This window comes from Leucopleurus acutus (genome assembly GCF_964270905.1).
Source record: "Leucopleurus acutus genome assembly, chromosome: Y".
Taxonomy (NCBI): Eukaryota; Metazoa; Chordata; class Mammalia; order Artiodactyla; family Delphinidae; genus Leucopleurus; species Leucopleurus acutus.
Window position 1 is genome coordinate 15,495,625 of NC_139164.1, and position 26,322 is coordinate 15,521,946.

A 26,322-nucleotide genomic window follows, 5' to 3' on the forward strand; every position below is an offset into this window, starting at 1 on the left:
ATATTAGTTTTCTTCTAGGTTGTTCAACCAAAAAATAAAAATTTGCTGCTTTGCTTATGTAGACTTAGGTAAACACAATTTTTGGTTATCAAAACATAATTGAATAAAAGACACTGAAACTCCATATACAGATATCCCTTACTAAGGTCATCTAAGACTAAAGAAATTCATAGTTTTTAAAGCCTTGGCAAAAGTTACACTACAGCTATCTTCTAAAACACCTACTTTAAAAGAAAAAAATAAGGTGTGAACCAAACTCTGGCTGAATAAAACGACTTCTGCCAGTCAGTCAGGGGGTGGTATCCTTTACCCCACACCCCACCCACTTATTTAAATGGTACAGTAATTACCTATGCTTCCAAGGCCTGAGAAATCAGCCATTCACAATTATCTTTTCAGTTGATTATTGTCATATGAAGTCACATTAAGTTAAAAGAATACACAGAGACAGTTAAATTAGTCATTACATATTTACTGAACCTTTAACAGAGTAGATGAAATAAAATTCACATTTATGAAAAATCTACAAAATGTCTTTGAATTGCAAAATAAGACTGTCTCAATTTTTTATCTTCAGGAAAAATGTAAGCTGTAAAAATAAAGCAGTGTATTTAGCACTTTTCAGTTTTTCATTTACAGTTTGAAAGAGGTAGGTAATTCTGCAACACCTGAGAAATGTATGGTGATAGCCAACTGTAATAAAAGTTTCAAAAGTAACTAAAAAAAATTGGTCTCATAACCACAGAATGTCTTCCTACACATCTCAAAATAAAATGGTAATTTATTCTACATCCACATTTTTTCTGTACCTTGGTATCCACTGCCACTATAGATTTTACAACTCTAGAAGATTCCATAAAATGGTGCAACGAGCACAATTCAACTCTTCACAACCTTTAAACTTTTCATCATCCAGCTAAAGTGTTTTCAAACAAGGGTTGAGGAAAAAAAGGGTCATATAATAACAATTAGCCAGAGGAAGATTTCTGAAGGGAAACCAAATACATCCCAAACATAACCCAGAACCTTTGTATATCTCTGTATTATTTCACACAATTATCTAATATACCTAGCTACACCCAAAACAGTAGACTTAAATGTTGTCAACCACATTGCTTTCAGCCCAAGATTTACTTTCCACAGAAAACAAGTGCCACAAAGAAGTGTGGTGTGTCACACAACTACCTTAACATTAAATGTCAGGTTCTTACATGCAGCAGGATTCTGGTGAAATATGATCAATCACATTAGTTTTAAGGTAAATTCTTACTTCTAACATACATGTTCATTTCCTCTCATAGAAGTGAGTCCAATATTTAACTCAGTAACTAAAGGAGATATTTATAAAAATTTGTTAAAGAACTTTATCTGCTTTTGTTAATTTTGGTAGGGTAGTTAGTCAATTTTCATGTACTTTGTTTTGCTTTCATGTACTGTCTGGACCCTTGATCATCAAGGTCAGTGATGGAACTTTTTAAGTATCTCACATTTGGGGCTCTCTTTCCCATTATATAATTAGATTTTGAATCCATTTTAGATCATAAATGTGACAGGAACATATAAATAAGATTATTCAGCTGTTAGATATCAAACTAACAAAGTTAAATAAAGAACAAACTTCAGAAAACTTCCCCCTTCTAAATGCAAAGATCTAAATACTATTTTTTTCTTCAATCATCTGTTCCAACCTGTAACTAAAGGAATACAAATATTTTTAATTCACATTCAACCTGTCTGTCCAACAACTTGCCTGAATATAATGCCTTCTCTACAAATGACATCTTCATTTACATATTCTGCCACAACTTTGAAGGAGTCAAAACTTGCAGTTATCTCAGTTTAAGTGATAAAAATATTATCAAAAACTAATCTGAATCAAATATGCTGTGTTTTTTCATATCACATACTGCACTTTTATTTCTACCTGGCATTTAAATGAGCTACTAGACAAAAGTAATCATCTTTATATTTTCTTTTACATTAATGAACTAGAATTTAAATTAGTATTAGTTTTTACAAAAAGGAACCATTATCAGACAAGTGTCAATTTAATTCTGATAAATATATGCAAGAGGCAGGGAGAAGGCAATGAGCAGATGAACTGATACATTCAAAGGAGAAGGCAATGAACACATACAGTCCAATGAAGGAAAAAGAAGGCAGATGTGTATAATACAGCTGTGGAAAAATGTATACATTAAAACAACACCTAACTGCTAAGCAGCCTCCTGTACCATGTAGTACAACAGCTAAGAAAATACAGATATGGTAGAAAAAGTAAGAAAATTTTCATCACAAAAAGAAGAGGAACTACTATAGAAAAGTTATATGCAAAATATATCTCTCATTACAGTGATCACACTTCATCTTAGTCAACTGAATCAATGCCCAGAAAAGATCACATGGAGAGGATCTTTTAAGCTGCATTTTGTTTCATTTGTTCCTTTGGGCTTAGCCTTCAGGTTGCCTCCTGGAGCTCTTTTAGAGGAGGTGTTCAGCTCTTTCTTAGAATCAAGAGCAGTGCAGGGCTGTAGCACAGGTGTTGCTGAATCTACATCTGCTGCTTTTACACAGACCTGCTCTTTCAGGATTTCCACCTTCTCACTGAGCTCATTTCTTTCCATCTGAAGAGCTCTGCACAGCTTCTCTAATCGTTCCAGTTTTATTTGAAAGGGCTTGTACTCTTTATCACGGACAGTTTTCTGGGGAAAAAAAGACAAAATTTATGGAACCTTCATATTTGGAAACACAAGTTAGGTTATTATGTACAAAACTAAGTTATCTGAGCCAATCTGTAAACTACTTTTTATCATTTCTTGAACACCACTATATTTAAATAGTTACAACTATTCGGGAGCAATGCAAAAATTAAATTCTCTTGTATTTCTTGAAAGCAAGCAAAATCCACTTCTTGACTTAATAAGTACTAAGTAGACTTAATAAAGTATTATGGAAATTCAGGATCTTAATTTAAAATGCTATAAGTAAGAAGATGAAAGTTCTTATTTCTACAAGTTTTCTTTCCTTCCACCACTTTTGAGTTCCAATATTTTCTCTTGTGAAATATTATAAATTACTCTTATCAAGTATATTAAAGTGAGAAAATTACTAACTGCAAATGAAATACATTTCAACCTTATTTACAGCAAACCAAACAGTACAGTGTTGCCTTTTGTAAAATAATAAGTCAAGGTAGAAAAGCAGCTGAGTTTGTGCTCTCTCCATAAAAAATATAAAGAAAGTTGTGTTTTCTGAAGAGCAGAGTCTCTCAGGTTGCAGCCTTCCAACGAGAGCATCAGTATTACCATAATACATGAAAGAAATGCAAATTCTTGGACCACACCAGATATTTAACTAATTAACTATGGGGGAACAGCACACCAGGTTTAACAAGTTTATTCTGCAAAAGTTCAAGTTTGCTATGGAACAAAGCCAAACCCAGATACTTTATAGCTGTCTACACCACAAACATGAGCTAACTGATTAAGAAAAAAAGTTTAAACGCCTCTCTCACAACAATCTAAATCACTGTAATAAAGAGAACATATAATCAAACCTACAGTTACCTAGCAAACCTTCGTAAGTTCTAGCCTGCATTAATACTGAAATAAATGAGCATTTTCTATTCAGTCATGTAAAATCTTCTCACCTCTTCAGCCATTTGCAGAAGTGCTTTATTATTATTTTCCCATTTGGTACGCCATATTATCATTTCTTTTTCCAGTTTTTTAATTTTCTTTGTCATCTGTGAACCAACAAAATTGCAAATTTAAATTCTAAACTGCCTGACCCACCACAAAAACATTTTATAATGTTCTTCTAATCCCTCAACACTCACTGTACTTGTCTCACATGGCTGATAGCTATTTATATCTTTATAAAAGTGGCTGTGATGGTCTGTTACATGCAGAGCTAACAGAAGTCCCTATGGTAGAGCAGTAGGAACCAAAGTTGAGACCTGCATATTATGAGAAAAACATATTTGATCTCCTCAGTTTCACAGGAAGCAGCAGCACATGGAAACTTCAGATACCACATTCTGAACTCTCAATTAGGGTTGGAGTGCAATTCATTCCACCTGGAGGTAACAAGAGATGAGAACTCCTTCTCCCCAAGTTGTATGAAAAAAGTGTCCATGTTCTCGAGTAACTCATCAGATTCTTGGAAGGACAGAGATTCACAGCCCCCAACAGATTTAAGAATCATAAGACATATTAGTATCAGAACTAGAGGCAGGATAACAAGTGATTACGAAAAATACTTTAATTATTAAATCCTTAGCTTTAATCATCCTCACAACTCACAAGACAATTTTATTTCAGACTTTGTTAAAGATAAAATGATTCAAAAAATGACGTCCCATGCTACAAGATCTCAGTTTTCAGAAATTCAGAATAAGATTCAGGTATGCTGGCCTATCACCCTTGTTTCTAATAATACTTTATTGTTGTTCTGCACATTAGGTCTTTTCTAGGTAGAGATATTGAGTCAGGCACTGTTGAGGGAAACAAGGATAAGACAGAGCCAATGCCATGTGCCACGGTATTTTAATTACCCACAAAATACCACCATGCAGTGAGACAAAGACTATGTGGCTTGAGTGCTGATCTGTAGTAACCTCTACAGCCACTAGCAGAGAGGAATGTGTTCCAGTCCAAAGGATTCTCCAGCAGGATAACAAATTTGGGAGTCCCCGTCTTAAACTGTCCTTCATCAAAAGCATACATGTGTTGGAGTCCAGCTGACACTTCCACTGTGTCCCTCGACCAAAGCCTCAACTGAGAGGACTGTCACTGAATTCTCCACATTACTGGGTGTAAAAATACCTGAAGGTGGTAAACAGAGCACTTAACATCGCCAAGCACTGTTTGAAATACAGCAGATACATTTATTACTTTCATTTTTAAGAATAAAGGAACAAAAAGGAATAGAAAGGTTAAACAACTGGCCCATGGTCTACAATAAATGACAACAATTATTGATCCAAGAAATGTGACTGCCAGGCATGTGCTCTAAACCACTATGTTTGTTAAGATTTAATAATAATCATGACTAATACCTATTGAACGCTTACAAAATTCCAGGCCCTACTGTTACTTATCCTCCATTGACCACCTTTTATAAAAAATCCCAATTTTAAGGGGAAATGCCAAGCTAAACAGCTTGCCCCAAGGAATTCACACAACGCAAACAAGAGATCTCAGTTCCAGCATCCATGCTCCAAACCAAGGTACTCCCTGCTTATTTTGAGAAAGAGGCAGGTAACTATACACTTTAAAATTGTCCTTTAGCCCATATTCTGAACTAGAATGACCCAAAACATTTTTGTACACCAAACTTTAACTACTTTATAAATTTTATAAAGATGTCTCTCTATATTATATGTATAGAGATCAAATTTAAAAGACTAAAAACATTTTAGGCAAATAATCTACCAATGTTTTATGAAAGAACTGGGAGTGATCATCTGAAGTGACTCTTTTAAAAATCTACTCCTAACAACAATTCGCCTTTAGTACAAAAATTTAATTTTAAGAGTATTAAGATCATTAGCAACTTGGGGTAATTTCAGGGCAAAATTTCTAAATAAGCCAGCAGAGGATAAGAAAAGATAAAGTTAAGATCAGGATCAGACTCCATCCAAATAGTAATTATGCTTAAAATAACCTCTTATAAATTTAGTAGTGATATTCTACTAAAAATATGTAAATACCTTTTCCATTTCCTGCCTGAAGGTTGTAAACAGTTCATTGCTTTTTGCCATGGTAGTCTGGAATTCTTCAAACTTATCCATATAAACAGAAAGCTACAGAAAAAAGTATCAAATATTCTGAGTTCCAGATAAGTGACATAAAATCCCAAAGACTATCAAAATAACATAGTGTGGTGAACATTAGTTACTTGTTACTTGTAACATTAGTTACTTGTTATAAGTGATAAAAAATGAGGGCAAATGCATAATAAATCTTTGAGCAGACATAAATGGCTAAAATTCTTATAACTCACTGAAATGCACTGAGACTTACGAAATTTTGTTGGTCTAATGTAACTGTACATGTTTAAAATGTACATTTACTAGCTCCATTTCACCAATATAAACTACAGTGGTATAACTACACATTTCATATAATTATAATGCTTTATGCACTACCCTTCTCCTTACATTTGTAAAACTGTTCTTAGAAAACGATCAATCTTTCAGAGTACAACCTGCATAATTATTAGCTTGATATCAAGGCTATGTCTTTCCGTACCTAAGCAGGAAAATACAACAGAAGTCAAAGAATAGTTTGGCTGATGGAGAAAGAATTTAGTGGGAGTACGGTTGAGAAAAATATCTTCGAAAAGAGGCAGAAACAACAATTTTTATTTTAACCCCTATCCTCAAGGAATTTTTATTCTAGCTGGGAAAATAATGCTAACTGACAAGACTAAAGAAAATACAGAATGCAGAGTCACCTTTTCCTCTTCCACAGAAAATGAGTTCAGTTGGGGTGGGGAGTGCTACTGTAATATAACTGTATTATCTTCAAGACGAGGAAACAGAGGTTCAGAAAATAAAGTGGTTTGCCAGAGAAGTAGAAAAGAATAAAAGATGGAGGACAAAAAAAGTGGCTTTTCCACTTTCATTAGTGCTATATTAGGAATATTAAATAGATCCATGTGAATAGGATGGGGAGGGAGTAGGATACGATGCAATGACACTTAAGGGAGATTAGAAGTTATGGCAGTTTTAGCATGGTCCATTTTTACTGAAAATGGAACATCCAAGTATCCTGTTCCACCTGAGAGTTCAGTGCTGGCCAATACTGTGTAGTTAGTAAGTGGTAACTACCATACACTTGAACTTATGTGCCTACATTACTAAACAGTGGTCAAGACACACCAGTAAGACTATGAAATCATCAATGAAAGCTGGAAACTGACATAGTAAGAACATACAATGAGACTAATACTTGGAAAGGACAGTCACATTTAGGGAGCAGGTGGCAGTAAAGAAAACTAATGATTAGATAGGAAATGTCAAAAAGTGACACATCCCTAACAACAGAAATTGCACTGATAACATTACAACAGAATCAGAGCTGGCCTGTGAGCTTGGTAAATAGGTCCTCTTGGTGTCTCATCCTGGAGAAATTATCAATGACTCCCACATTAAAGACCATCTCCCAAAGCAAATACAGACTTTTTTATACACTCTCCACATCAATTCTCTTCTCCATTTATATGAATCACTGAGTATACAGGGATAATAAAGAAGGTAAATAAACTGGTAAAACTTTACAAGATGAGAAGCATAATCCTTCCAATATCTTTCCTTTAAAGCAAGGATGCAGCATCTGCTCCCGTTATTCTACACAAGGCAACCAAATTAGAAACTGGAAAGGACAACACAAGAAGGCTGAACTGAAAACCAGGGAGAACTCCATTCTTTTAAAAAGAACAAACATGCAACCTTACCTGGAAGTGGACCTAACACTACACATGCAACAAAATATGTACTTTCTACTGTTTTATTTTCCTCATAGGAGAAACTCAAAAGATACTGGAGAAACTATCCGGGATAGTATTGATAGAATGGGAACACTGAAAACAGTCTGACCAGACATACCAATTTGCCTGGAACTGAGGGGTTTCTTGGGATACAGGACTTCCAGAGAAAATTCCTAGTCAAAACATGATAAGTAAGTCACCCGAAGTGAAGAGGAAAATTTCAGGAGGCCAAAAGACCTATTATTCAGTTCAGCTCTGGCTCTGGCTGGGAACCAGGAGACTCACAAACTCTGCTAACCTCTACTGTCAAGTTACCTGTTGTTTTAACTGTACTTCTTGCTGTTTCATTTCTTCAAACTTGTGCCTCGATTCTGTTGCTTCTTTTAATAGCTAGAAAACAGAAACATTCTGGCAAAACACTAGTAGTAATTACACATTTGACTAAAGTGTCAGATGGCCGAACACTAAGCCTCTCCTTCATTATTTTAACAAGAATCATGGGTCAGTGAAACATCCTATTACATCAATTGCCAATTATCCCTATCTTTGATCTGTTAAACCCTTGTTAATACTTAGGAATATAGAAATAATCTTTAAACCACTTACAGATAAAAAGTACCTGAGAGGCATAGTAAGGTTTATGAAACTCAGGGTTGGGCTTCCCTGGTGGCTTAGTGGTTGAGAGTCTGCCTGCCGATGCAGGGGACACAGGTTCGTGCCCCGGTCCGGGAAGATCCCACATGCCGCGGAGTGTCTGGGCCCGTGAGCCATGGCCGCTGAGCCTGCGCGTCCGGAGGCTGTGCTCCGCAGCGGGACAGGCCACAGCAGTGGGAGGCCCGTGTAACGCAAAAAAAAAAAAAAACCTCAGAGTTAAATTGTTCTGTTATAGGTGAAAATAATCAGATGTCTACACTTCAAAGCAGAAAACAGGGTGATGAATCTTGACCTTATCTGGGTGGTTGAGAAAGCTCATTGACGTCATGAGAGGCAAGATGAGGCAGGTAGAAAGTATGTGTAGCAAAGCAATGAAGACAAACTGGGTCTCTAATTACCTTTTTAAAAGTGGGGCAGATGAGTATCTAGTTAATACACCCGGGTTTTTAAGAAAATGGTACAGTAAATTTTCTTGGTAGGCAGCTGTGAAATTCAATCCTTGAACTTCTGAAATAATGTTACATACAGTGTAAATAAGGCTTAAAATATCCTCAAAGCAACCAGAAAGTATACTTATGTAATACGTGTATGTATGTACATGTGTTATATATGTACACACACAGACACATTCACGTACACTCATGTGTGTAAGCAGTTCATAGTCCACATTGAAAACAGCAACTGTATCTTCACTGTCTATGGCTTTGTACTGAAGGTCCATGCTGTAAAAAATGTATGTCTCTAAACCCTAGACTCACACTAAGGGTGAGTTGTTTACATCATGAGGGACACACAGGAATACTACTCATGGTATATGTATGCCATACCATGTTTACCTCAGTGCCTAGGCTACTTGAATGAAATGCTGGATGGAATAGTCCACATTACTAGAATCATTTCTCACTTTATTAAGTTAAGCACAGATGATTTAATTTATGTATGATAAATATGAGATTTCACTATGTTCACAATTGACAAGCAAAATAATCTGAGCAGACTCAAGGAACAATACCATATGATTAGGAAATAGAGAATTCTGTTAAATTTCATCAGAAAGTTATACCAGAGTAATTAAACAAGCAGTTTACCTGCCTTAAACTTTTAGAAAAAATGTAACAGAGAGTGTAGGAGACCCATTTTTGGTGTGAAAAAACTTGGTGTGAAATTTAATTGCCCCTCACTCTCAAGGCCTAATTTGCCAATAACTGGCATAAATCTTGAACCTGGTGACTCACTATCTAAAAATCAAGACAACATTCTACATACAGAAAATCAAACATGTGCAGGTCTTTCCATTAAACTTGGTATAATAGTTCCAGTATATATTTTATATGAAAATTTCATCAGAAATACAAAACCAAATGTATTCTTACATTTCTCAATCTAGACAGTAAAAAAACAAATCACATGACCCAAGATCTACGTAAAATAATGTTGAATGAGTTTAAGAGATTTAAGTGGCTTTGGTAACAATTTTGACACTATAATTAACTTACCATCTCTCTTTCTCTTTGATGTTTGTCATCAGCTTCCTTTATGAGCTGTGTTGTTTGCTGAAGCTTGGCATCCACAAGTTGTTGTTGCAGTTCCTTGTGTTTGAACACTTTATCAATATGCTAGAAGGAAAATAAAATTTCTTCCATCACTTAATGAAAAAGGGTACACACTGGTGAGGGAAGTATATAACACAAGTTACAGTATCTTGCCTCCCTGTTGTTCCTACCAATACTATGATAGCTAACAACACTGGGTCTTTCTGTGCATATGCTTGAAGAAGAATCTATTTATATTACCTTGCAAACCACCCTACACCTACAAGAAATATCCCCTCTGACTACTTCCCCATACTTGTTCCTTGTTGGAGGTGGGCTATTACCATCAACAGTTTTGTATATCCTATTTCTGCTCTATATTGAATATTAGGCTCAAACTATCAAGAAAAAGACTGAAAAGGAGCTCAAACTATTAAACCCATTCAACATACACAGGACTCCCGGACATTTTTTTCTCCTCATTAAATTTTCCAGAATTTCATACTGTAGGTAGTAGTATGTAGTACCATGGCATAATGGTAGGAATAGCCTGGAGTCCTATCCTGGCTTAGTGGAGGATCTTGGACAAATTCTCCCCATTGATGAATCTCAGTTTTCTTAACTAAAAAGGTTGATAAACACACCTACCTTGCAGAGTTATTGTACAAATCAATGCAATGGTTAAACTAAGGGGCTTGGTGCCTGACACATTAGTAAACACTTGGTAAGAGAAGATGTCATATTTCCAAACTAAACTGTTAAGTGGCACTCATGTACAATAAAGTAATCAGAACATCCATCTCAGAGAAATAGTAACTCTCTTAGTTAAATAACCCATGTAAGAGAAAGAAAGGCTAATTGATAAGACATAACCTAATTAGCTTTTGAGGACTGTACCAGATCTGTCTTGAATTGCAGACAGTTTGATTATTAAATTATATTCTTACCCAAAGGAAGACAAAATTCTGTAATATCTCAAAAAAGATTTAGAAGTAATATGACTTGGACATACATTTTCCAAATTCACTACATTAATAGCCAGGTAGACTGTCATTCTTGAAAACAACAAAACATAAAAGACTCCTTTAAGAAAGTGCTGACTCTATAAAAATAAATACAAGAAAAAAGAAAATTCACTGCATAGGCTTAAAAATTGTCTCTTCAATAAACAGAATCCAAGGAGAAAAAAAGAGAGGGAAACCTATATATTACAAAGACTTGAGACGTAACAACCAATCAATTGTTTAAGCCTTATTTGGACCTGATTCAAACAATCTTATAAAGTGGGAGATGGAGAAATGTAAACAGTGATAAAGTATTTGATTAGTTATTGTGAAATTTTTAGGTATGAAAATGGTATTGTATTCTGCTTCAAAAAAGTCTTGCCATTTCAAGATATGCATTTAAACAGTGGAGTGAAATAATATATCATCTTGGATTTGCTTGAAAGTAGATAAAAAATGTTACTAGGCACAAAAGTGAATAACTGCTGAAACTAACTGATGAATTCTACTTTTAATTTTCAAATTATGGAAGTTAGAAAACTGTTAAAAGATAGAAGAATGGTTTGGAAAATGCTCAAAATCTTAAAAATGTTTTCAAACACTACATAAAATTATAAATTGAAATAATCTGAAATTTGAAACTGCACAAATGCCACAATCTTTTTCTGTTGTTGTTGTAAAATACATATGAAGTTTTCCATTTTAACTGGAGATAATGTTTTTTAGTTAGCAATTTTTACCTGTTTGCATAAGGATCAAAATACATAAAAGAATAATATTTTACTAGCTTAAAGCACATTAAAGACAGGGTATGCACCCTTTGGAAAACCCAAGCCTCTCATCCTGCACATTTGACCTGTGAAAGTAACAAAACTTAGATGAGCAGGTTATCACCAATTTGCTTTTAATCTAGACACCACCCAACTTCCAGACTAGTTTGTAAAGTAATTGCAATGACCAGGTTCTGCAGCCACAGATCATTCCTATTAACTTTTTACTTCATTAAGTATACCAACAGGACTAGGTAATGGGTTATTTTCTTCTCCCAAATACAATATAGTAGGGGGAAAGCAATGGTACTGTACTGTACAGATTATTACAGAAGTCTGAGATATTCAGTGTTTGGGTGCCAAATATTTATTTATTGTTAGGTCAGATATGGGAAAAACTGTCTCTGTGCTAAAATCATATTCTTCCAGTACTACATGGGAAACAAGTACAACTTAACATGTCTCCTAGAAATTACCTTACATATCCAAATCCACTGACTCCTGGGACATCAAGTGATGATCCCAATTCAGTTCACATAGTGCCTAACCTTCTCCTAAGAAATCACTGACTTCCACTATAAATATGCATAAGTTCTAAAACTGTCCGGTGACAATAAAATTTGTAAGAAGTGGCACAAAGTTTTTGGAAATAACAAGATGTCTAAACACAGAAAACATCTTTACCTCCTCCCTCAGTGCATACTGTTCAATGAGCTTCTTCAGTTTCTCTCCCAGTTCAATATTTTCCTGGTGGAGTTTGGCGTTGTGTACATCATGTTGTTCTAGTTGTGCCTGGATTTCATTCAAAGTAAACTGGAAATGTGCAGTTGCTTCTTTACGTCTTTCTTCTTCTTCTCTTGCCTGCTGCATATTTTCTTCCTAATTAACCAAAATCTTTTTGTTAATACTGTGAAACTATAGCGCAAATGCTGAAAAAAAAGATGTTGCCGCTATGTGGGTTCATATAATGCTGCCCAAAGTGTTACTTCTGAACTAAAATCTTCTCCCTTCTGGTCTACAGCCAGAAAGCTCTCACTGAAAATCAAGCAGATTTTCCAAACTAGACAGAGTAATCATAGAAACACAAACTGCCCTGCTATAAATAAAGTGTTATCTGATCATCTACATAATCACTATACTACAGTACAAGTGAGGAGCCTGTCCACACAGTGTGCTTCTTCCACATTATTTTGCCAAATATCCTCCTCACTGGTTAAGCAGAGCATCTTCTTAGATCAGCCTCAAGTGATATATATCCCATTTAGCAGCTTACTTTCTGAGTCACATCTTCCATTCCCTAAAGGGCAAGGGACAAATGGAATCTTTATTTTAAAAAGCTTACTTTCAACTCTTTCAAATGCCAAAAGACCTTTACCTAAACAATTATTAGTTCAGTCAAAATTTTGACCTGTTGTAAGAAAAAAAATCTACTTTTACTATATCTAAATCCAAGGTTTCAAAAGCAAAGGGAAAATAAATACCCACACACTAGATGATTATTTCTTGAGTTGTCCTATATTCTAGGTCCTTGAGACTTTCAGAGATAGGGGTAATCAGAGATCAACCATGCTCAATCAAAATCATACTCCAACTGTACCTCTTTATTGCTAAAGGCAGACATGTTCCCATTATAGGAGGTAGATTCTTTCTAGAGTCTACTCTTTGTCCTTCTTCCCCTACTGATACAAATTTTGATACCTGTTCCCTCTTCCTTCACTTCCTTTACTAATTCCTTTATATCAGCTCAGGTATGACTAGTATTCTGAAGTATTCAGCAACTAAATAGTTGAAAATGCACTGAGTAGAAAGCAAACTACCCAATTAGCATCCATAGGAGAGCTCTGCCACATGTTTTTCCTTTAAACTCATTCTGACTCAAGTCTGTAAGTTTCTTCATTTCAGCCAAGCCATTTCATTCCTTATCCAGGGGAAACATGGTAATCAACTACATTAATGGTCAGAAGACTATGCGGCAGCCTTAAACTTCCTAAGCAGGGGGATTATTGACATAAACATCAGTACATTCTAGCTTCCCTGTGATCAAGTATGAGGTAAGGAGCTCTTCCTTGAATCTGAAACCAAATGTTAGATATAAAAAGTCTTTGATTTACAATGACATCACACACAGCATTAGCCCAAGCAAAATAAAAAGCAAGGTAGTTTGTCTCTGAGGACCCCACAGACTGGTCTGCTCAGGAACCTAATCTACCAGAGCAATTGTACCCAGGATTTATCAACCAGCACCCATTAATGTAACTAAGTCCCACTAAAGCAAATGACACAAGGATTTACTTCAAATACATACAGGGTAATTATAAAATCAGCCTAAGTACCTCCTGTAAAACAGAAAAAGAAACCAACTAACCTTTAATGTCTTATTGTGACGCTGAAGTTCCCTGCAAAGAGACTCTAGTTTGCTTCTTGCCAAGATAGCCTTGCTGTGTTCACTCTGCAACTGAACTTTCTCTTTCACGATCTGGGCTTGCTTCTTCTGCAGAATCTTCACTTGCTTCTGAACGTTCCTGCTCTCCTCCAGCTAAAAGTAATAAGCACTTTCTTTAGGTTTAGAAAGTAAGAACTTTTGAATTAAAACTGGAAAAATAGCAATTATAGTCATGGAACTTTTTCTCTTACTTTTTTACTCAGATGTCACAAGAAAGTACACAAATCATTTAATGCAGGAAGAAAACCAATTTCATTGTCTATTATTTTATTAAAAACTAAATCTCTTAAGAACACTTCTTATGATTCAACACTATCTAGAGTTTTATTTTTCTAAAAGAAAAATGTGAAACACACTTTGTTGAAAAGGGTAAGCAGCACTCAGGAGTCTTTGTGAGTAAAGAAGGCAATTTTAGAGTTAGAGCAAATTCTTCTGTTTTATGCTAACAGACATTTCAATAAAGCTTTCAAAACGAATAAACGTTCACCCAAATACTCCAAGTGCAAAAGTAACATATCCAAGAAACCTATCAAGTCTCCTTACAGGTAAAATATTTACAGCTACTAAAAACAGCTTTATTGAAATTCCTGCAGGGAAAAAATAATCTTGCTTTTGTATCTTACTATGGTCTATGAGCAGAGCACACTAATTTAAGTGTAGGTTAAACAGGTTCCATAGGTTCTATACAAATTATCTGTAACTAAACCTCTTTCTTTCCCCGTCCAAAGTTCTCACATACCAGAGGATTAGTATAATCTCTATTGTGCCTATTGTAATTATACTCTTCAATGGTAACAATAATTTAAAAAAATACTGGTACTGCATCTCAGAAGCTGATATATTACACTGAATTGATTAGGTACTGACGTTGAAATAATAAACATTAATAAACATTAATGATTAAAAAGACTGAATGAGCGTCCAGAAGATGGGCACAAATGCAATTAATTTTTTTGTTTGGTTATTTATTTATTGGCGCGTTGGGTCTTTGTTGCTGTGCGTGGGCTTTCTCTAGTTGCAGAAAGCGGGTGCTGTTCTTCTTTGTGGTGCACAGGCTTCTAATTGTAGTGGCTTCTCTTTGCTGCAGAGCACCAGCTCTAGGCGCGTGGGCTTCAGTAGTTGTGGCTCATGGGCCCTAGAGCGCAGGCTCACTAGTTGTGGCACATGGGCTTAGGTGCTCCACGGCACGTGAGATCTTCCCAGAGCAGGAATCGAACTCATGTCCCCTGCATTGGCAGGCGGATTCTTAACCACTGCACCACCAGGGAAGTTCCTGTATTTAATTTATTTGATGTGGAGACACTGACAGATTGATGGTTTCTCTATAGAAATATACTGCAGAGAGGTAGAGGGAATTTGAGGATTAATATTTAACAAAAAAGGTATCATCTCACTGTGGCACGTTTATAATACTATAGTGACTGTAGAGAAACAGGTATTAAAATGATCTTCAGCGATGAAGATCCAGTTGCATTTTCATCTGCCTAGTTATATTTTTGGATACCCAGAGTTGGCATTACACCAGGCAGGTGGAATGAACAAAGGGGATAAGGAGTATTTCCAAAGAGAAATACTGATTATGATGATGTATGAAACCTAAGGGAAAAAAACAGACATAAAGACAGAAGGTGGTATGGGTAAAGACAAAGCAGAGAATGTAGAGGCAGCTACAGCAGTTACAGAAAACAACTGCAATGGGAATACTTCAACAGGTATGCTGCACCAATGGTTACAGTCTGAATAGAGTATCTTTTGACTTTTCACCTCTGGAGCAGAGGACAGCCAGGGAGGGCACAGTGATGAGGTAGTCAGGAACAAGAAGCTGAAGTGACATCAGGGAAGATGGCACAGTGGACAGAGCCAGGAATCTGTCTCCACATCTAAACAACAACTACACTGACAGAAACTGATATAATTATTTTGGAACTCTGAGGTCTATTCAAAGGCTTGCAATTTCCAGAGAAATATTTGGTCAGTAAATTGTAATTAATTTTGGTTCATTTAAACCAAAAGCAGTGTAGTAGTCCTTATTCTTCCACTCCACAGTGCCATGGCAGGCGGCCATACTAAAATTCTTGGAGCGACTCACATGAGCCAGGGTAGGCAATGAAGACTCAGTCCTCCAAATGTCAGGGATCTGTGTTCTGACTCTGGATTTATAAATACACCTGATCATAAAAGGGTAGACACAGAGGTGGGCCACCAGTGTTGCAAACACCTCCATGTGAAGAAGCATGTAGGGGACTGAAGGAAACAGGATCAATTTTATTATTTTCCCCTTCATTTATCCTTTTTTATCCCCTTTGAAGAGACATTAAGCACTAGAACATGCAAAACCAACCCCATCTGGGGAAATTTAGAAAGTCACCATGCAAGTCTAGGATCAAAGATGACGTGAGAAGACCTTAGATTTGCATCACAGGCTGATCTCTAACAAAGAGACACTCTACAACAATAACAAAACAAAATTAAACAAAACAACAAACCTTGGTAAAGAGAGAGAATCTCATATCCAGAACTACCACACCGTAAGATTCAAATGTCCAGTTTTTAACAACTACAAAAAAATCAATAGGCATACAACAAAATAAAGTATGGCCCATTCAAAGGAAAAAGACCAATCAAGCAAATTGCCCTAGAGAAACACCAGATGGTAGAATTATCAGAGACTTTAAAATAACTGTAGTTAAAATGCCTAGAGTTAAAGAAAGATGCAGACAAAGTCAGGAAACAATGTATAAGTAAAATGGAAAAATCAATAAGGAGACAGAAACCACAGAAAGGAACCAAAAGAAAAAATCTGGAGTGAAGAGTACAGTAATTGAAACAAGAAATTCACTAGAGGGATTAAAAATCTGATTTGAGCAGGGAGAAGAAAGAAACAGTGAACTTGTAGAATAGAAATTATCAACTCAGAGGAAATAGAAATAAAATAGACTGAGGAACGATCTAGGAGCTAAGGTACCTGTGGGACACCATCAAGTGGACCAACACACCCATTGTGGGAGACCAAGAAGAAAAAAGAGAGAGAGAAAGGGGCAGAAAGGTTACTTGAAAACTAATGACCAAAACTTTCCCAAATCTGATTCCAAGATATGAATACACAAGCCCAACAAACTCTAAGAATGATAAAGTCACCACACTCACACTGAGACAAATAGTAATAAAACTGTCGAATGTCAATGACAGATCTTGAAAGCAACAAGAGGAAAAACAACTCATCACATACATAGGATCCCATTAAGATGATCTAATTTTTTAAAAATTAGAGTATAATTGCTTTACAATGTTGTGTTAGTGTCTGCTATACAATGAAGTGAATCAGCTATATGTACATCTCCTGCCTCTTGGACCTCCCTTCACCCCCACCCATCCTACCCATCTATGTCATCACAGAGCACCCAGCTGAGTTCCCTGCGCTATATAGCAGGTTCCCACTAGCTATCTGTTTTACACGTGGTAGTGCACATATGTTAAACTTATTCTCCCAATTTGTTCCAACCTCCCCTTCCCCTCCCCCGTCCGTGTTCACATGTCCGTTCTCAACATGTCTCTATTCCTGCCCTAGAAATAGATTAATCTGTACCATTTTTCTAGATTCCACATACATGCGTTAATATATGGTATTTGTTTTTCTCTTTCCAACTTACTTCACTCTGTATGACAGACTCTAGGTCCATCCAAGTCCCTACAAATGACCCAATTCCATTCCTCTTTATGGCTAATACTTCATTTATATATGTGCCCATCTTCTTTATCCATTCCTCTGTTGATGGACATTTAGGTTACTTCCATGTCCTGGCTATTGTAAATTGTGCTGCAGTGAACATCAGGGTGCATGCATCCTTTCAAATTATGGTTTTCTCCATATATATGCCCAGGAGTGGGATTGCTGGGTCATATGGTAGCTCTATTGTTAGTTTTTTAAAGAACCTCCATACTGTTCTCCATAGTGGCTGTACCAATTTACATTCCCACCAACAGTGAAAGAGGATTCCCTTTCTCCACACCCTCTCCAGCATTTATTGTTTGTAGAATTTTTGATGATGGCTATTCTGACTGATGTAAGGTGATACCTCATTGTAGTTTTGATTTGCATTTCTCTAACAATTAGTGATGTTGCACATCTTTTCTTGTGCCTCCTGGCCATCTGTATGTCTTCTTTGGAGAAATGTCTATTTAGGTCTTCCATCCACTTTTTTGACTGGGTTGTTTGGTTTTTTTGATATTGAACTCCATAAGCTGTTTGTATATTTTGGAGATTAATCCTTTGTACGTTGCTTCGTTTGCACATATTTTCTCCCATTCTGAGGGTTCTCTTTTCGTCTTCTTTCTTACTTCCATTGCTGTGCAAAAGCTCTGAAGTTTAATTAGGTCCCATTTGTTTATTTTTGTTTTTATTTTCATTACTTTAGGAGGTGGGCAATAAAGATCTTGCTGTGGTTTATGTCAAAGAGTGTTTTTCCTATAAGAGTTTTATAGTGTCCTGTCTTACGTTTAGGCCTTTGATCCATTTTTAATTTATTTTTGTGTACGGTGTTAGGGAGTGTTCTAATTTCATTCTTCTACATGTAGCTGTTCAGTTTTCCCAGCATCACTTATTGAAGAGGCTGTCTTTTCTCCATTGTATATTCTGGCCTCCTTTGTCATAGATTAGGTGACCATAGGTGTGTGGGTTTATCTCTGGGCTTTCTATCCTGTATCATGGATGTATATTTCTGTTTTTCTGTCAGTACAAAACTGACTTGATTACTGTAGCTCTGTAATATCGTCTGAAGTCAGGGAGCCTGAATCCTCCAGCTCTGTTTTTCTTTCTCAAGTTTGATTTTGCTATTTGAGGTCTTTTGTGTTGCCATACAAATTGTGAAATTTTTTGTTCTAGTTCTGTGAAAAATGCCATTGGTAGTTTGAAAGGACTACCATGCATGCACCAAGAAAAAAACAGAACTCATATAAATAAAACTAAAAATGAAAGAGCAGGCATTACAGCTAATGCCACAGAAATACAAAGGATTATGAGACTACTGTGAATAATTATACACCAATAATGAACAATCTAGAATAAATGGATAAATTCACAGGAGCGTTCAACCTAAAAAGAGATTCACAAAGAAACAAAATCTGAACAGATCAATTACAAGTAAGGAGACTGAATTAGTAATGAAAGAACACCCAACAAACAAAAATCCAGGACGATATGGTTTCACTGATGAATTCTACCAAACATTTGACAAATAAATACCAATTGTTCTGAATCTCTTCCAAAATCAGAAGAGGGAACATGTTCAAACTCATTTCATGAGGCTTGCATTACTCTAATACCAAAACCAGACAGGATATTATGAGAAAATTACAGGTCAATATCTCTATTGAACATAGATATAAAATTTAATAAAATACTGGCAAATTAAATTCAACAATATTAAAAGAATCTTACACCATTGATCAAGTGGAATGTATTTCAGAGATGCAAGGATAATTTAGTATCTGCAAATCAATCAATGTGATATATCACCTTAACCAAATGAAGTATAAAAATCATAGCATCATGTCAATAGACAGAAAAAAAGCATCTGACAAAAATTAACATCCTTTTGTAATTAAAAAAATAACCACCTTCCCAACAAGTGGGTATTACAGGGAAAGTATGTCATTACAAGAAAGACAAATATATGACAAGCCCACAGCTAAAATGTCCCTCAGTGGTAAAAAGCTTAAAGCTTTTCCTGTAAGATCAGGAACAACACAAAGATGCCCACTCTCACCACTTTCAATCAACATGGTAATAGGAGTCCCAGCTAGAGCAATTAGGAAAAAAATAAGACATATTGAAATTGGAAAAAGAAAAACTGTCAATATTTGCCAATGATATATAAATTCAGTAAAGTTGCAGAATACAAATTTGATATATAAAAATCAGCTTCATGTCTATATACTACTAACAAACTAACAGAGAAATGAGAAAGCAATCCCATTTACAAATTGATCCAAAAGATAAAATACCTAGGAATAAACTTAACCAAGGAGGTGAAAGACCTGCAGTGAAAACTATGAGACACTGATAAAAGAAACTGAAGACATAAACAAATGGAAATATATTCCATGCACAAGGACTGGAAGAATTAATATTGTTCAAAATGTCCATACTACCCAAAGCAATCTATGGATTCAGTGCAATCTCTATCAAAATTCCAATGGCATTTTTCACAGAACTAGAACAATCTTAAAATATGTACAGAACAAAAGACTTGGAATAGCCAAAGCAATCTTGAGAAAGAAGAACAAAGCTGAAGGCATCACAGGCTATATTACAAAGTTATAGTAACCAATGCAGTTTGGTATTGTCATAAAGACAGACACACAGATCAATGGAAGAGAACAGAGAGCCCAGAAATAGACCCTCACACCTATGATCAATTAATCTATGAAAAAGGGGCCAAGAATATACACTGGGGAAAGGGGAGTCTCTTTAATAAATGGTGTTGAGAACACTGGACAGCCACATGCAAAAGAATGAAAGAGGACTCCTATCTTATATCATATACAAGAACTAGCTGCAAAGGTAACCATCAACAAAATGAAAATGCAACTTACTGAATGGGAGAAAGTATTTGCAATTATATATCTGATAAGGGGTTAATATCCAAATTCAACAATTCAATAGCACAAACAAACAAAAAAGACATTCAGCTAACCAACAGGTACATAAAAATCCTCAAGGTCACTAATTTTCAGGGAAATGCCAACAAAAAACAAAATGAGATATCACCTCACACCTGGCTCAAAGGCTATTATCAAGAAGACGAGAATAACAAGTATTGGAGAGGATGTGGAGAAAAGGAAAGGGAACCCTTGTGTACTGTTGGTAGGAATGTAAACTGGTGCAGCCACTATGGAGAACAGTATGGAAGTTCCTCAAAAATTTAAAAATAAAACTACTACATGATCCAGAAATTCTACTTGGGAAAGTTTTTCTTGAGGAACCCAAAATACTAACACATAACTGGATAGCCATGGCATAGAAAAAACCTAAATGTCCAAGGATGGATGAATTAAATTTTACAATGATATACACACATACACTCACATGATATACATATATATATGATATAAACAGCCAGAAGATGATATAGACACACACAGACAATGGCATATTATCCACCTACAAAAACAGAAAGAAATGCTGGCATTTGTGACAACATGAATGGCATTTGAGGGCATTATGCTAAGTGACATAAATCAGACAGAGAAAAACAAATACCATGTGATCTCACTCATATGTGGCATCTTTAAAACAACAACTCAGATACAGATAACAGATAGGTGGTTGGCAAGTGAGTCAGGGAGCCAAGAGGGGGGCCATAATTGGTGAAGATGGTCAAAAGGTACAAACTTCCAGTTATCAGATAAGTGACTGCAGGTGACTATAGTTAATAATACTGTATTTTATACTGGATAGTTGCTAAGGCAGTAGATCTAAAGTTCTCATCATAGGAAAAAAAATGTATAACTATATATGTTGATGGACGCTAACTAGACTTATTGTGGTGATCATTTTGCATTATATATTGACACATATATACATATCTATCATTATGCTGTACATCTCAATGAAAAATATAAATAAACATATATAAACACGACTGAACTATATACTATCTATGAGATTCATTTTATATCTAAAACATAAACAGGTTGAGTATATGACAGAAAAAGATATTCCACGTAAACAAAACCAAAAGAGGTGTGGAGGTAGCTATACCGATCAGAATATCATTAAGATCACAATACTACCCAAAGCGATCTACAGATTCAATGGAATCCTATCAAAATACCAATGATGTCTTTTGCAAAAGTAGAAAAATTCCTCCTCAAATCCTATGGAATCTCAAGGGATCCAGAATAGCCAAATAATAATGAAAAAGAACAAAGGTGAAGGTCTCAAACTTGCTCATTTTAAAACTTACTACAAAGTTAGAGTGATCAAATAATGTGATACTGGCATAAAGACAAAAAAGGGAATAGAGTAAACACAGAAATAAATTTTCAAATATGTGGTCAAATAATTGTCACAAGGGTGCCATGACCACTCAATGGGGAAAGGACTATCTCTCAACCAAAGATGCTGAAGAAACTGAACATCAACACTCAAAAAAGAATTTGACCCGGGCTTCCCTGGTGGCGCAGGGGTTCGTGCCCCGGTCCGGGAAGATCCCACATGCCGTGGAGCGGCTGCGCCCCTGAGCCATGGCCGCTGAATCTGCGCTCCGTGACGGGAGGGGCCACAGCAGTGAAAGGCCCACGTACCGCAAAAAAATTAAAAAAAAAAATCCTTTGCTCTTTAAAAAAAAAAAAAAAAAGAATTTGACCCTTACCTAACACTACTACAATAATTAAATCAAAGTGGATCAATGACTTAAATGTAAGTCCCAAAACTATAAAACTCGCAGAAGAAAACTTAGGGGAAAAAACTTTGTAACATTGGATCTGACAATGATTCCTGAGTCTGACAGCAAAAGCGAAGGCAACAAAAGAAAAACACTAACAAATCTGACTTTATCAAAATGTCATCAAAGGATACCATCAAATTAATGAAAAGGCAACCCTCAGAAAAGCAGGAAATATCTGTAAATCATATAGGTGATATAAGATTAATATTCACAATATATAAACAGCTCCTAAAGCTCAAGAACAAAAAAAATTTTTTAATGGGCTAAGGACTTGAACAGACATTTCTCTAAAGACATACTCATGGCCAATACATCAAAAATACACAACATCACTAATCATTAGGGAAATGCAAACAAAATCACAAGGAGATAATCATATACCCACATTAGGGTGACTATTACCAGAAAAACAGAAAACAAGTGTTGGCTATGATGTGGAGAAATTTTAATCCTTGTGCATTGCTAGTGGCATGCAGTCACCATAGTCAACAGAGCATTACCATATAATCCAGCAATTCCACTTCTGTTCGGAATACACACAAAAGAATTAAAACAGAGTACTTGAACAAATGTTTGTACACCCATGTTCACGGCAGCACTATTCAAAGCAGCCAAAAGACATAAACAATCCAAATGTCCATCAAAGGATAAATGTGATACAAACAAAATATGCCTAAATAGACTTTCATCAAGGAAGACATACAGATAGCCAAGAAGCACATGAAAAGATGCTCAACATCACTAATTATTAGAGAAATGCAAATGAAAACTACAATGAGGTATCACCTCATGCCGGTCAGAATAGCCATTATCAAAAAAGCTCGAAACAATAAATGCTGGAAAGGGTGTGGTGAAAAGTGAACCCTCCTACACTGTTGGTGGGAATGTAAATTGATACAACCACTATGGAAAACAGTATGGAGGTTCCTTAAAAAACTAAAAATAGAACTACCATATGACCCAGCAATCCCACTGCTGGGTACATACCCTGAGAAAACCATAATTCAAACAGAGACATGCACCACAATGTTCACTGCAGCACTATTTACAATAGCCAGGACATGGTACCAACCTAGATGTCCGCTGACAGATGAATGGATGAAGATGTGGCACATATATACAATGGAATATTACTCAGCCATAAAAAGAAACGAAATGGAGTTATCTATAGTGAGGTGGATGGACCTAGAGTCTGTCATACAGAGAAAAGTAAGTCAGAAAGAGAAAAACAAATACCATATACGAACATATATATATGGAATGCTAAAAAAAAAATGGTACTGATGAACATAGTTGCAAGGCAGGAATAAAAAGGTAGACACAGAGAATGGATTTGATGACATGCGGTGGGAGGGGGAAGCTGAGGCGAAGTGAGAGTAGCCATCAACATATATACATTACTGAATGTAAAATAGTTGGCTGGTGGAAGCAGCAGCATAGCGCAAGGAGATCGGCTCGGTGCTTTGCGATGACCCAGAGGGGTGGGATAAGGAGTATGGGAGGAAGGCTCAAGAGGGAGGGTATATAGGGACATGTCTATGCATATGGCTGATTCGCTTTGTTGTGCAACAGAAACTAACACGGTATTGTGAAGCAATTATACTCCAATAAAGATCTGTTAAAAAATAATTAAGTAAATAATTATTGCTAATCACACACACACACAAACACACAAATGTGGTATATACATACAACGCAGTGTTAGATAGAAAGGAATGAAATTCTGATACATGCTAGGACAAGGATAAATCTTAAAGATATTACACTAAGTAAACTAAACAAGGCACAAAGGGACAAATACCGTATGATTCCACTTACATGGGATACCAAGACTAGTTAAAACCATAGAAATAGGAAGTAGAATGATGGCAATTAGTGGCTGAGGGAGAGGAGAATAAGGAGTTATTGTTTAATAGGTATAGAGTTTCACTTGGGTATGATGAAAATTTCTGGAAAAAGACAGTGGTCAATGGTTGCACAACAATGTGAATGTTTTTAGTACCACTGCTTTAAAATGGTTAAAGTGATAATAATATTATAGATATTTAACCACAATTCAAAAAGTTCCTCAGGGGCATGGGGGGAACCCAGCAAGTGCTGACAAGAATGTAGAGAAACTGAAGCCCTTGTGCACTGTAAGACTAAAAGAATGCAGGTCCTGTGAAGAAGACAATTCCTTAAAAAATTAAATAGCAATTTAAAACATTTTTTAAACAGTACTTTTATGTCATGTATATTTTACCACAACAGAAACGAAAACAAAAGGCCAGGGCCAGAGTTTCATCTGGACTGTTCACAGTGAAGAAGCAGCGTAATTACTGGGACCACAGTGGGTCAGTGCAAAAGCATTCAGTGTGGGAGAAATGATCAGGAAAGTTGGTAAGTGACAGCAACAAAAAGAACAGCAGAACAGCTAGATTTGTCTTAAATCTTAAGATAAACGGAGGACACAGAAACAGGAAGGGTCCACTTACAAGCACTGAGATACACGCAGAAGAAAAGACCAAAATGGAGTAAGGTCTTAAGGCGAAAACCAGCTTTCAATAAATACAAGCTGAAGTACTGATCACAGAAGTGGCCATGAGTTTTGGAGATTGCCATTTCAAAAGACCATTAAGTTTTTATTCTTTGTTTTTCCTTGGAGAAAGGCGGGGCAGGGGAGGACCTTTTCAGATACCTTCCATCTTCCAAGCCCTAATCCCCCCAGTCCAAGATACTATGGATTTCACTGTGCTCAGAAGGCAAGGTTTATTCTGGCTTTCTTACAGAACAATAAGGGGCAGGGCTTCCCTGGTGGCACAGTGGTTGAGAATCTTCCTGCTAATGCAGGGGACACGGGTTCGAGCCCTGGTCTGGGAGGATCCCACATGTCACAGAGCAACTAGGCCCGTGAGCCACAACTACTGAGCCTGCACGTCTGGAGCCTGAGCTCCACAAGAGAGGCCGCAATACTGAGAGGCCCACACACCGCGATTAAGAGTGGCCCCTGCTTGCCACAATTAGAGAAAGCCCTAGCACAGAAACGAAGATGCAACACAGCAAAAATAAATTAATTAATTAATAAACTCCTACCCCCAACATCTAGGAAAAAAAAGAACAAGGGGCAAATCAGAGCCGACAAATCTGCTACAGTTTGGTATACAGACTGAGAAACCAAGACCTAGAAATTTATTTCTCAAAGACAACTGGCACTGGCAGCTGTGATTATGCAGGAGTTAATAACAAATGCAGAGACGAGGGGAAGACGGCGGAAGAGTAAGACGCGGTGATCACCTTCCTCCCCACATATAAACAAGAAATACATCTACATGTGGAACAACTCCTAGAGAACACCTACTGAACGCTGGCAGAGGACGTCAGACCTCCCAAAAGGCAAGAAACTACCCACGTACCTGGGTAGGGCAAAAGAAAAAAAGAAAAAACAGAGACAAGAGAATAGGGATTGGACCTGCACCAGTGGGAGGGAGCTGTGAAGGAGGAAAGGTTTCCACACACTAGGAAGCCCCTTCGCGGGCGGAGACTGTGGGAGGCGGAGGGGGGAGCTTCGGAGCCGCGGGGGACAGCGCAGCCACAGGGGTACGGAGGGCAAAGCAGGGAGATTCCCGCACACAGCATCGGTGCCCACCGGCACTCACCAGACTGAAAGGTTTGTTTGCTCACCCGCCAGGGAGGGCGGGGTTGGGAGCTGAGATACGGGCTTTGGTCGGAGCGCAGGGAGAGAAGTGGGGTTGGCGGCGTGAACACAGCCTGAAGGGGTTAGTGCACCCCGGCTAGCCGGGAGGGAGTCCTGGAAAAGGTCTGGAGCTGCCGAAGGCAAGAGACTTTTTGTTCCTTCTTTGTTTCCTGGTGACCAAGGAGAGGGGATTAAGAGCGCTGCTTAAAGGAACTCCAGAGACGGGCGCGAGCCGCGGCTAACAGCGCGGACCCCAGGGACAGGCGAGAGCCGCGGCTAAAAGCCCGGACTCCAGAGACAGG

At 36.9% G+C, this 26,322-nt stretch overlaps 1 protein-coding gene across 2 annotated transcripts in view; it reads right to left on the reverse strand.

Moving 5' to 3' along the window:
* Window positions 1-512: 512 nt before the first annotated feature.
* The window catches only part of LOC309978882 (gamma-taxilin-like), a 60,747-nt gene continuing 34,937 nt past the window's right edge, over window positions 513-26,322 (reverse strand). The window contains exons 4-10 of one of the 2 annotated variants that reach the window (XM_082865543.1): window positions 13,820-13,990; window positions 12,139-12,333; window positions 9,645-9,764; window positions 7,810-7,884; window positions 5,714-5,806; window positions 3,650-3,745; window positions 513-2,702 (exon numbers count right to left, since the gene is read on the reverse strand). In XM_082865543.1, coding sequence (XP_082721669.1) covers window positions 2,382-2,702; window positions 3,650-3,745; window positions 5,714-5,806; window positions 7,810-7,884; window positions 9,645-9,764; window positions 12,139-12,333; window positions 13,820-13,990 — 1,071 coding nt within the window. In that variant the 3' untranslated portion in view covers window positions 513-2,381. Of the gene's footprint in view, window positions 2,703-3,649; window positions 4,827-5,713; window positions 5,807-7,809; window positions 7,885-9,644; window positions 9,765-12,138; window positions 12,334-13,819; window positions 13,991-26,322 lie in introns of both variants that reach the window. The other variant, XR_014327150.1, reaches the window with a different exon arrangement.